The 12894-nt window shown below is 54.0% G+C and overlaps 1 protein-coding gene across 1 annotated transcript in view; it reads left to right on the top strand.

Moving 5' to 3' along the window:
• The first annotated feature begins 5 nt into the window (after nt 1–5).
• Nucleotides 6–12894, top strand: part of SLC25A37 (solute carrier family 25 member 37) — a 36565-nt gene continuing 23676 nt past the window's right edge. The window contains exon 1 of the mRNA XM_032332179.1: nt 6–227. Within this exon, the coding sequence (XP_032188070.1) occupies nt 6–227 (222 nt within the window). The remainder of the gene's footprint in view (nt 228–12894) is intronic.

Raw genomic sequence — 12894 nt, forward strand, 5'->3', positions numbered from 1 at the left:
GGCGGATGGAGCTGCGCTGCGGCGGCGTAGGGAGCCAGACTGTGGGGCGCAGGATGGATGGGGACAGCCGAGATGGCGGCGGCGGCGGCGGCGGCGGCTGCAAGGACGCCGGGTCGGAGGACTATGAGAACCTGCCGACCAGCGCCTCCTTATCCACCCACATGACAGCCGGAGCGATGGCCGGGATCCTGGAGCACTCGGTCATGTACCCGGTAGACTCGGTGAAGGTGAGGCGCGAGGAGACTTGCGGGACGGAGCGAGCGGACCGGGGAGCGCGCGCGCGCGTGCGCTTGCATCCCGCGCAAGAGCAGCCTGGGGGAGCGCCCCAAAGCGCCTCTCCTCCCGGCTGCGGCGGGCGTGGGGCGCGGCACCCCAGCTCCTGCCGCGAGCGCGTCGCGCCGCTCCTTCCGCCGCGCGCCTGGGCCCCGGGGGCGCCCCTAAGCCCACGAGGGTGCTTGGGCCGGTGCTGCGCACCGCCTCTCCCACCGCCTTCCCGACCCGGGCTGCTGGCGGCGCTGCGGCGGGGGAGAAGAATTGGCGAGCGCCCCTGGTCTCGGTGGTGGCGGCGGGGTGCCCGAGAGGCGATCGGTGCAGCTCCGCACAGTCTTACCACGCCTGCCCACGAGATCCGAGGACTTCGGGCTTCCAGCTCTTCGCGGCTCCCGCTGGCGCGCCCGGTGTCCGAGCCGCGGCGAGAGGCGTCCTCCGCTGTATGCGGGGTGGCCACGGCTGCCCCCACGTGCGCAGTTTCCGAGGGAGCGTGCCGCCGGGAAGCGCTAACTGCGCTAGCTGGCGCGGAGAAACGTGGCCCCGGCTCGGCCGCGCGCCCTCCGGCCGGGGTGTGTGTGGCTTCTGCTTCCCGGGTCTCTGGGCAGGCGGAGCAGTGGCAGGGGTTCTGCTGGTTCTTGGCAGCTCTCTTGGGAATACCGGCTCAGCGACGCCCGACGTGATCCCCTTTTCTCAGGGTTTCTGCACCGCTTCCCCCAGAAGTTCGGGCAGTAGCCTAGATAGAGGCAGGGAGCCCTGCAGTGACATTTGCCTTCTCTTTTTGTTGCAGGGAGGAGGGCAGGCGAGAAGAGCGTGGGCTATCCAACTCTTACTGTGGGTTGTGTAATAGGCACTCGGTTTGCCTGTCACCTCCCCAGGTAGTTTTACGAGCATTTGTGCAAGGAGGCAGCGTTAGCCGGGCGGATTTTCCCTGTTAGACTGAGAGCTGCCTTCTGTCCGACTGTTCAGGAAGGTAATGCTGGCACTGACATTTTGCCCTTCTGTAGGCATAACTCATCGAATTCGTCCAGCAAACCCAGGGATTAACAGATGAAGAAACGGAGGCAAAGGGCTATGAACTGATTCCCCTGCCCAGGCTCGTAGTCCACCTGTCTCCTCTGACTCCAGCCCCAGAGTGCTTTCTGAGACTTGGGGACGGCTCTGGGTGGCAGTTATTTTGAAAGGCAGGGCCCACAGAGCTCCCCCACTGGCAGCTGTCTTGTTGATGCTCGCCCCACACGTGAGATGTGAAGACCAGAATGTCAAAGTCAGGGTTTTCTCTGCCCTGGGCAGCTCTCTGGGAGCTGGCAGTCAGTGGACAGACACGAATCCAGTGAGAGAAAGCATGGGCATTTGCAGTAAGGTGAGGCCCAAGCCTTTGATGATGCTACCCTGCCTGAGGCATCAGCTCTTCGGACCCTCCAGCATCCCCAGGGAGGATTAAGGGAAGGAATGGTCTTTGCTGCTAGGGTTATGGAGGGCATGGGAGAGAGTTTTGCCTGGTAGGTTTTCACAGCTTCTCCAGGAAAGACCCTGGACAGATACCTGGAGGCATTTGTATAGGAAAGAATCCATCACATGTAATAAAATTTCCCATATTCGAAGCTGTTGTGTCCAATGCCCTGGACAGACTATGAGGAGAGTTAGGGGCAGGAACGTGTTATTCGAGCAGGCACCCGGCTCACAGGGTGGCAGAGATGAACATTCCATTGGGGAACGATGCCACATGTGAGGTTTTGCTGAGCATGGCTTGGAGCACCACTATTGGTTATCTTTAGGATTAGATGTAATTAGTCATGCCTTTTCAACTCCCTGTGTCAGCCTAAGAGGTATTTGTCTCATATGTTTAAATTGTGTGTTTGGTGTTTAGTTTCTTTTCTGCCCCGTAGACATCGCATGTTTTAATCCAGATGTCACTGTGTACTTAGCACATAGCAGTGAAGTAATCACCTGTGGATAGGAAACAGGGCCATCCCAGACGAGTCACCCATCTTATAGTGCTTGACTATAAAATGAAGGCCCTGTTTAGGTAATTAGTAAGGGCTTCTGTTTCTAAGCATGCAGGTTTGGTTTTAAAGCACCTCATTTCTCACTAGTTTCTCGGGAGAGGGTTGCAAGGATTCTTCTTTTCATGTTTCAGCTGAGACAAAAGGCACAGAGAGAGGGTTAAGTGGTGTGAGCCCCGTTGCATGATCCCAGGGAGGCTGCGGCCAAGTGCCAAGGTCTATCAAGATCGGCATGGCTGTCCGAGCCCAGCATGACAAAACAGGGACACAACCATGCATCACTTGGGGAAACCTCGACTGTATTTTTCTTACATATTTTGGGTGATGGAGACCATGAGTAATGGAGTCAGGAGCCTGGATTGGGTTTCCAGCCCTGCCTGTAACTTGCTTCATGCCTTAGCCACTGTTCTGCGCCTTAGTTTTGGGGCTGTAAAATGGGGCCTGCGGGCCAGTTCAGTATTTCTCCCCATTCTTAACCTGTCCCCCTTTCTACATACACAGAACACCCACTGTCCTCTTTTATGATACTTGAAATTCCGAAGAATTATTACAGTCGAAGCCATGGCAGTGGGAATTGTGTGTTGGAAAAAAAATTCATCTCTGATTTTATAAGGTACACATTTTAAACTTTGAGTACGTGAGGTTAAGTGAGAGTAACAGGTGGACCCGCTTTTCCCAGTTTTTCTGTCCTAGGTGGTGTGGACCATGGAACTCAGTGCTGGTCACTTTGACCACAGAGCCAGACGAGCTGCTTCCTTTTGTGGCCATAGGGGCAGAAAGCCAACCTTATCAGTGCTTAAAATTATTATGTTAAATATGCTTTCCCATGAAGTCCTATCTTAACCAACATCCCACAATGTCACTTTAATTACCTGTGTTTTTTCAAACTGTGGGTTGTGACCCATTAATGGCATCAACATTTTAAGAAAGATTAGTTTCTCTAGAGGCGCCTGGGTGGCTCAGTGGGTTAAGCATCTGCCTTCCGCTCCGGTCAGGACCCCAGGGTCCTGGGATGGAGCCCGGCTTTGGGCTCTCTGCCGGGGAATCTGCTTCTCCCTCTCCCACTCCCCCTGCTTGTGTTCGCTCTCTCGCTCTCGCTTTCTCTCTCTGTGTGAAATAAATAAATAAAATCTTTAAAAAAAAAAAGATTAGTTTCTCTAATGGTGAAAGTACAAAATACAAGTGAGTGTGGTGTGGCCTGCAGTAAGACGTGTTGCTTGGTGAAATTGTTTGGGTTGTGTGTGTGTGTGTGTGTGTGTGCGCGCGCGCGTCCCGTGGATGGCTGTGTACAACCCCATTCTGACAGGCAGTTATGGCCAAAAAAGTATGAGGAGCACTGAACCTGATGATGGGTAACGTCTCTGAAGCTACAGCAGTCTGTGATTATTAAAGGGTTATTTGGAAGACCTTTGGCAACATTTCTGCTCCTTCCTGTGCCTCCTTCTCTCACTTAGTCCCCGGGGGTGGAGTGTGAGTACTTATTGAGTCCCTAAAGGGCCAGGTCACCCGGATCTCCTGTCAGTTCCCAGTAACTGTACGGTCTGCCTGGGACCAAGGACCGGAGCATGGGGACTCCACAGCCCTTTCGCCAACCGGTAGTGATTACTTCCTTCCCAACTGGGGCTTTGCAGTGGGTTTTCCGTGATTCTGTAGCCGGTGCCCCAGAGTGTGCAAGTGGCATGGTCCCTGGGGCCAGCACGTGGGGTGGCTGTAGGAAGCCCGGGTCGGGAGAGTGCTCAAGACCATGGGGAGAATGCCAGGTGGGTGGAGGAGGAAATTCCAACCAGATTAGGCACACCACTCTAGACCATGCTGAATCCCACGGTGGTGAAAGCGGGGGGCAAAAGGAAACAGGAAAGATTTGAAGCGAGGGAACTTCCCCTGACCCTCTCTCGGCCCTTCCCTTGGCTTCTCAAGGAAGCGCTGTCTGTAACTGTGCGGGGAGAAGCCCCCCTTCCCCGGGCCAGGCGCAGTCCGCGGGGAGGAGCGGGCAGCCAGGGGGTGAGGCTCAGCCTTCTCTCGAGGAGCTGGTGGGTGCTGAGCCAGTTGGAAACGTCGGTTGGCCTCCGGGGATTCTGCAGTTGGCCTTGCTGAGCTCTGAGCCACAGCGAGCCAGGCAGGTGCCAGGACAGCTCAGCATTCCTCCACTTCTGAGTTTGCTCCTCCGGGTCCCAGCGGTGCAGGCTGGCTGGTAGGAAGGGTGCTCAGCCGGAAGGGGAAGGCCGCAGCCGGAGCCCCCTCCGGATCCCACTGCAGTGTTTTCAAAGCCAAGTACAGTTCAGTAGATGCCGCTCGGCTTCAAAAGGGCGTGAATTCCCAAATTGCTCGAGTTCTTGCAAGAAAATTATAGTGATTTCTCTGTCTCTCTTCTCCTGTCTTGTCTTCTTCAGGTTCCTCCCCTCCCTTTTTTTCTGTCCTTAAGTGGGTGATGCTTTTTTAAAAGGTGCATTTGGAAGGGGTGTTCTTGAACTTGTGTCCTTTTCTTTGCCTCCTGAGGACGCCCATAGCCGGGATCTGCACCTTGCAGGCCTGCTGCTGGAGGAGGGGGCGGACCTTACCCAGCCCCCTCTGCCTGGAAGTGGGGGAGGGGCCGGCTGGGTCAGGGCTTGAGGGGCTTCCCTAGGAGTTTAGTGGACAAGGAAGGCACCTTCACCTCTTCAGTAGGGAGAGGCAGTTTTGCCCGCATGGGGGATTTACCTGACTGGATCTTTAAAGCACACAGGGGTGTGTGCCTGGCACATGGGAGAGGGCATTGCTCGTGGAGTGTGTGTGTCCCTTATCCCTTCCTGGTTTTCTTTTGGCCATGTCTTAGCTACCTTTGGCCATCTCATTCGTGAGAGCTTTCATCCCATCTGCTCTTGGGCGCAGTGATCGACTGCGGTCCACTTTCCCTTTTTGATGGGCGTCGGTTCTTGACCCCCTTTCAACTTCAGGAGGGCTGCCTTTCCCCAGCCCACTGGATGAACTAACTTCTGTGTTGAACGTAGCCTCTCTCAAGCCCCAGAACATTCTGGCTGTCTTCATATTTCTCCTAGGACCCAACATTTTCTTCTCAGAGAATTTTCCTTTTCGTTTTCTAATCCTTGGTGAGCCCTCTGGCCTCCTCAGTGCCGGCTGCAGATGCATCTGTACGGGCTGGCTGTTTGCACGAGCTCTTCAGCAGGCATCGCAAGCCCGGAGCCTGCCCTTCCCCTCCCCGCCTCCACCTAGAATGTTCTGGCTGACATTTTCCATAGAGGGGACGTATCTAATCACTTTGTCTTTAACTCTAAACTTCCCCTCAAGCTCTTTCTGAGCCACATGTCTCACCCTCCGAGAACTATCTTGGGGAGATTCAGATCCCTAGTCATTGATGTACTGGTTGGGGCAGAGCCGGCTTAGCTTTTCTGAGTCGTAATTGCTTTGTCCGTAAAACGCAGATCATAATTTTCTTGCTGGTTTCTCTCTCCCGACTGAGCTTTCCACTGCTTTCTTCCTTGATTTTTCATCACACCCGACGGAAGTTGCTTGGAACATGCTCGCTTGTATCTGCACCGAATGTTCCTTCCGTCTCCCTGTCCTGATAGACACCTCTTCCCCTGAGGTCACTCCTTCCCGGAAGCCTCTCAAGTGTTAAGATTCCCGCCAGCTCAAGCCCAGGCACCTCTGGGGTTCCTGGCCTCTCACTGTGACCCACCAGCCTGTTAGTCTCACTCTTCCTTTGAGGCTCCTGTCCTTCCTCTTTTTTCTCTCTCTCTCTCACCTGCTCACCTCGGGGCAGGAGGAGGAGTGGTGAGGGGCACCAGTGCGTGGAGGGCGTCCAGGCTCTGCTTAGCGTGACCCTGGACCTCTTCTCGCCGTGCCCTGTCTCCTGTCGGGGAAAGGGGAGAGTGGCGGTGAGGGTGGAGTCCTTCAAGCAGTGGATGCCGGAGCCTGCTGTGCCCAGAGTGCTCTCTGGGGCTCAGTGCTCATCTTCATCTCTGTCATGGTCCACAACATAGTTGTGCCTCTCTTTCCCCAATCTCTCTGGACGTTAGGGTCATGCTCGCAAAGACTGTTTCCACCCCGAAGGAATCCCGCTATCACTCTTGAGAACATCCCCTCCTGGTTGCCAGCCAACTAACATCCAAACCCCTGTGTTCTTTATGCCCCTCAGATTGATGGCCTGTAACTCCACGGGGCCTCGTCCTAACCTGGCACTTTTCCACCTCTGAGATCCTGAATTTAGCTGTGTTAGCTGGCCCCACCGGGCTGGGCCTCCCTCCGCCTGGCCCTGTTTTCCTCCTCCAGCCTAGAGCCTGTGGCCCGCCACTGCAGCCACTCCCAGGACCTCCCTTTCCCTGCCTCACTGGTCTGCCCAAACCCCAGTCCTGGATGACCCATTGCCCCATCGGGCGGTTGAGCCCTTCTGGAAAAAAAATTTCACATTTGCCTCCACTGGTGCCCTGTGTGCACGTGCATCTGGGGCCCTCAGCCTGCCCTTTTGTGTGTTCTGGTCAGCCTGTTCCCAACCTTCTCAGCAGCAACTCACACTCCCATCCCTCTGCTTTCTCAGCCCCTTGTGTGGCCTCTTGCTCCGTAGCTCACAGTGAAGATCACCTTCCTCTCACTGCCCTTCCAACCAGCCTGCTGTTCCCTGCCTTCCTCCTGTCGTAAGGTACAAGGGTCTTGCCTCTGTCAGAGGGGAATCATCAGGCCTGGGAAAGGCAGTGCGTGGGAACCGCTTGCATACACCTGCGTTTCAGCCTTGCCTCTACCCTGGGCCACGGGAGTGACCTCTGTCACCTCAGTGTCCTTGTCTGCAGAGTGGGGATGTTCATACCGAGCCCTCCCTTATAGGGCTGTTGGAAGAATTGAACAAGGCATCTCTCGGAAAGCTGTTGCTGTAGCGTCCGCTGCCCGTGTGCTATAAATGCTCATGGTGGCAGTTATTTTGGTCGTCTTTCTCATGAGCAACTTGGTTTCAGTATCTTTAGCCTTCCCCCGACCTGTGATTCCTTCTTACAAGCATTTATAAAGTCCAGACTCGTCCCATCTTAAATAACAAATACAGGACATCTCACCTTGACCCCATGTGCCCCCAGGGGTTCTTCTCCTCAAAATAACCAGGGTTAGGAAAGGATCCTGGACACTTGGTCTCTGCTTCCTCACCTCCTCCTCCCCTCCTCCCCCCACCCCTCACTGGCCAGGCCTTTGGCTTTGTGGCCACCGCTCTGCTGGAAACCTCACAGAGGCTGCTAGTGATCTCCTGGCTAATAAAATCAGTCATCATTTTCCTGGCCTCTCTGATGAGGGGACAGCTGCCTGGTCTTCCTTAGAGGTCAGCCCCCCACCCTCTCTGCTCCCCGCAGTTTTCTGTCTGCATCCTGCTCACTCACAGTTGGAAGACTGGTGTCTCTGGTCCAGCCTTTCTGGAAGCTGGGTATCTGTGGCCTCCCAGACATGTCTTAGACGTGGCTGCCTCAGTGTCCAGGATGTGCCATGTAGACATCCCCGCCTCCCCTCCAGCCTGGGCTCCCTCCCTCAGAAACTTTCTCTTCTTAAACAGGGAAGAGTCGCAATGCCTACCCTGCCCTCCTTTCAGGTCTTGTCACTACATCTAGAAAGAAAATGTAGCCGGGTTTGCAATGAACTCTGAACAGTGAATACAGTCTAAGAAGTATAAAATAGCTCTCTGCAGGTGCCAGGCCATGGTTTTATCAAACTGGGAACTTGCTAAAAGGTAGGGTTAGCTGATTGGAATGGAAAACCCAGCCTGTTCTGCACGTGCGACAGAACCCGTGCCAGGAGCTGAGGACCAGCCCCATCTTCTGCATCTCGTATCAGATGGTCCCTCTCTCTGCTTCATAGGCCCCTAGCTGCCCCCGTTGCCTGCAGAACAAAGCCTGAACCTTGAGCAGTGTGCAGACGCCTAGATCTTCTCCCCTCTGACTTGTCTGTCAGAGCAAGACAGATAAAGGTATTCTGTAAATAGCGGTTGAATGAACGTAGGCACAGTTGTTGTTTTAAAGAGGTGTGGGAGAAAGAGAGGGCACCTGGGTGGCTCATTTGGTTGGGCGTCTGACTCTTGACTTCGGCTTGGGTGGTGACCTCAGGGTTGTGGAATCAAGCCACCTCTCAGGCTCCGTGCTCAGCAAGGAGTCTGCTTGAGTTTCTCTCCCCCTGTCCCCCCATGCCCCCTTAATGCGTTCTTGCTTTCTAAAATACATAAATCTCTAAAACAAAAGAATAGATGTGGTGGGGAAAAGTTCTTTAAAACATGCTCAGCCCCTTTGTTTGTCCTTTGTTTTGCAGTAGAATTCGCAAGCCACCGTTCTATCCCGATGAGGCTATTAATTCTTCTGGCCACCCACTTCATTCCACACTTCCTGAGCGCCTTCTCTGCTCCTCTCTGTGCTATAGACACCAGACAGCAAAAATAAGTGCTGGCCCCTGGCCTCAGAGCATTGCTCGCTATAATTAGATCCTGAGCTAAAGTGGCAGGACGGGCTCCCTTTGAGGGGAAGAAGGGCCCAACTTGGTGTTTGCTTTCAAAGGGGCAAAAGATCTGGGGTGTCCAGGCTCTGCCATCTTGCAGGTCCCGAGGCTGCCCAGGGAACATCATTCCGGACTTCTTTGCCGTGTAATCTTGAGTTGGCTCCTTGCCCTGGAGAAAACAGTGGCCCTTAGTTGTTCTATGTGCCCCCCCGCCCCCCGCAATCCTCTCCCTCACCCCTGAGATGGTTAGTCATTCTGGAAGCTGAACTTGGCTCCCAAAAGGTGCCTCTGAAAACATTCTCCACCCTACCAGTAACCCCAGACAGTTGGGAAGGGCCGTTGTCTGGTCACTAAGAGGTGTTATGGTTTCACATTCACGCTTTCTCTCTGAAGAGAAAACAAAACGTGTTGAAATGGAAATCCCAGCAGCAGCTTGGCTGAAGCAAGAGTTGCGTAACAGCTTTAAGAAACGTCTGGCCATTGTTGGGTCAATTGGGGGGCTGCAGCTTCGTGTCGCCGAGGGGACTTCCTCTGGGGCCTCTGGATCCATCAGACGTGTCCAGCAAGAGACCCAGAAAGCAGCGGCATGCCGAGGTCTGATTGGCAAATGCCCTTGCCATGGTCGCTCATTGGGGTGACAGCTTTGGTTCCCTGGCATGGCGGTAAAGGCCCCATCTGAGATCCTTCCTTGGGCAGGGGCTGGAGAGAGCCGTATGTGCTGGTGGAAGCCGTATGTGGAAGACCCTCGAAGGCCCCAGTAGGCTCTGAGATGTTAATTTCTGGGCCTGCCATGGACCAGCTTTGAAACCTTGACCATGGTACTTCTCTAGGCTAGGCTGGTGTCTCCTGGTCTCACAGGCTAATCTTAGTTTCCTAGACTAACATCATCTGCTTCCCCACTTGACGGGGCCTTTGAGAAGCTCAGGCAGGATCACGTTTGTGGGCGGCTTTTGTAAACCTGGACATGCCCAGATAATCCTAGATATTATTGGAGGTAACATGCTTCATGATGAAGAGGAGAGTGGTTCAGGTTCACAGAGCAGGCTCTGGGGCCAGACTGCCTTGGGACAGTGCCTACAGAAGCTACTGACCTCTCCGTGCCCCATTTTCCTCATCCGTAAGAGGGAGTAATCACACTGCCCACCTCAGAGTGTTGCCATGAGAATTCATTGTGATATACCGCGAGTGTTAAGAATAGCATCAGGGACTGGTAAGCATTCAGTTAATTTTAGTTCCTGTGTCGTTTCTAAAGGTGTTATTGCTTGAACGCCTATTGATACTTGTATGTTGCTTTTGCACTTGTATGTTGCACTGTTTTTGTATTGTTCTCACCTGCATTCTGTCAGTGGATTCTCTTAGCGCTCCTGTGAAGGTGGGAAAAGACATGTGCTGTTTCTCATTTTGAGAAAACCAAACTTCAGAAAAATAAGACACTCTGGAAGTCGGGCATTTTCTACTACTCAAGAGTGGAGGGGGGACAAAGAGGAAGGGAAAAGGCAAGAGAAAGCTAAGGAGGTACCGGGGAGTAGAATCACACGTTAATGGCAGCAGGGGCCCCTGAGCTGGGTCCTGAGACAAGCTGACACGGCCCCAGCTGTATTCTTGGGAGGGAGGAACTGGAGTGAAGGGAGCACCAGCAGTGACTCAAAAGTCCAGCATGGAACAGAGGGCTCTAACGTATAAGTAGGAGTTCTTCGGTCAGATACTCCAGCACAGAGGGCAAGGGGATGATGACATATGGTTATGGCTGTAGGTAATCTCTGGCTCTGTCTGACTTCTCTCTCTGGATCGACTTGCAGCCGCTGTGGCCCCCTTCTCATGTCAGTAGGAAGTTGAAACGTGGAGCTCAGTATTGTGATTTGACTTTGGACTGGCCTGAGAATCCTTTTCTGAATCCCAGGATCAGGACGGCCTGTTTTTGGGAAGAGCACTACGGTCATCATTCCTCGGTCGGCTAGGGTAGCTGTTTCCTTCCCTTCCACAGGGAAGAGGAGCAATGACCGTCGTGCCTCCCTTTCCCATCTGCTCACTGCCTCTAGGAAGAAAATAGAGACGGGCTTGCAGCAAACAAACCTTTCTACTGTTGAAAAAGTCTAAAGCTCTCCGCAGGTGCCAGGTCACGGTATTTATTATCCAGTGGGGATCCTGTTAAAGGGGTAAGGTTAGCTCATTGGAATGGAAAATCCAGGCTCTGTTTCCAGCCACTGTTGGATTCACAGCGTGGCCTCGGGCGCTTCACCTCTCTCCTTACACAGTGTCTCCCATCTGTTGAGTAAGGACCGGGGTGGCCCCCGCTGCTCCCGCCACCTTCACTGGGTTGTACTCAGGGCATGCTCTGAAACACATTTAAAATTGATCACGGAGGGCTGATGTTGAGAGGAGCTGCGTGTGGCCACCGAGATGAAGGCTCGTGAATGACGGGCTGTGTGCAGGGAGGGCAGTGGGGTGCCCGGGGCAGTGAGGGGTGCTCGGGGCAGTGAGGGTCCCGTTCTTCTCTGTGGGTCAGCTTTTTATAGCCTCACTTTTACTTTTTAAGTGAGCCTGCCCCTCGAATGCCAGGCAGCTGGTGCTGGGATTTTCCCACCGTGGTCCCTCCTGTGTCTGTTTTCCCTGTTTTCTCAATGACTGCTGTCACAGAGAAGTAAGAGGGGAAAGAGGTAGGACACAGACGCCTTTGTCTTGAGGTCCTCCGGTCCTTGTTTCCGCATGCTCCCCTCTTGGAGGGTTTTGCTGGCTGGTGCCTGGCTTGCCCTCGGCCTGGCAGTAGGTGCGGAAGGTGGTGGGTGGACACCGGCAGCCCGCAGGAAGCTTGCCAGCCGGGCCTGCTCCGGACAGGAACACGCCGGGCACTGCCTCTGACTCCCAGTGCCCCCCTCTCCCCTGGAAGACGGGATGTCCCAAGGATGTCCCGGGGCTGTCACGAGCCTGGATTAAAGGAGCAGGGGGGTTAGCTGATGAGCCACTCAGAGAAGTCACACCGGAGCCGGGAAGCCTTTCCAAAGGAGAGATGTTGGTGTGTGTGTATACGTGTGTGTGAGGCTGGAAGGGGCGGGCCCAGGGCGTGTCAGTCTCTTTCCTTAGTCACTGTCTCCATGGCTTATTTGCTAAACGTGGGCTTGTGTTAGCCTGATTCATAGAACTTTGGAAGAGTTGAAAGGCCTTTGCAACAATGCAGCTTCATCTGCTGGATTTCACTGAATGACTAAATTAAGTGAGGAGTGAGGACCTATGGAGAGTAAGGGGCTCCGGGGGAGCTGGAAGGCTCGACACCTGGGAGGTCTCTCCTGACAGAAGTCCCCGTCCGGCGGGGAGGACAGATACATTGACGACTCCTTCCTGTAGTGGATGTTGAGCCTGTCCTCAGGGAACCTGCACCTCATCCAGGGGGTCAGGAAAAGGCACCTCCAGGAATTAGCTCAGTCTCTATATGTAGAACAAAGGGGATACAGATGTTAGAACAAAGCCATGCCATTCTCTCTGTCTGCTAGGCTGTCCCGTCCTCTTCTCCAAGGTGCCTGGCCATAAGCAGGACACCTACATCCCTCTGACACTCTGGTTTTGGGGTTCTGCTCTGAGCCTTCTGATTGCAGAATCCGCAGAGACCATTTTCATAGTTTGAGGTCACCACATCGGGTCTTCCACGTGGGACCTGCCCCCTGTTCTGAAATTTTCTGCCCCCGCCCCGCCCTTTTCTGAAATTTCTTCTTTTTCTCCCTCATGTTCTGGGATTTTAATTCCCTGTCCAGCTACCAAATGACAGCCTGTGGCTTTCCCTCCGAGTGGGACTTTTTACCGCAGTGCCAAAGACCAGAGGAAGGCGGGAACAAGGAGGGAGGGATGAAGGCTGTCATCTCAAAGGCATTTCTGCTCCTAATTGGCTCATAATTAATGGGTGGCATTAGTGGCAAATGCAGCTGCAGCAGCGGCCAGAGAAGTGGCTAAAAATTAAATACCGTCATGTGACTTACAGAGGTTAGGGTTTGTTTGCCTGAGTGACCTTTACTAGCACAGGTCACCATTTGTAGGGTTACGAGGAGAGACCTGACAAACAGTGTAGGTGACCAGTGTGCTTTCCAGAGGGTGGAGACCTATCTAGAGTCCATAGCGCGCGTACTTCTTCCTGACACACAGATGCAAATGTCATTCCTTTTCGCTTTTTAAAGGC

The sequence above is a fragment of the Mustela erminea genome, chromosome 2 (genome assembly GCF_009829155.1).
Source record: "Mustela erminea isolate mMusErm1 chromosome 2, mMusErm1.Pri, whole genome shotgun sequence".
In the NCBI taxonomy this organism is placed as follows: domain Eukaryota; kingdom Metazoa; phylum Chordata; class Mammalia; order Carnivora; family Mustelidae; genus Mustela; species Mustela erminea.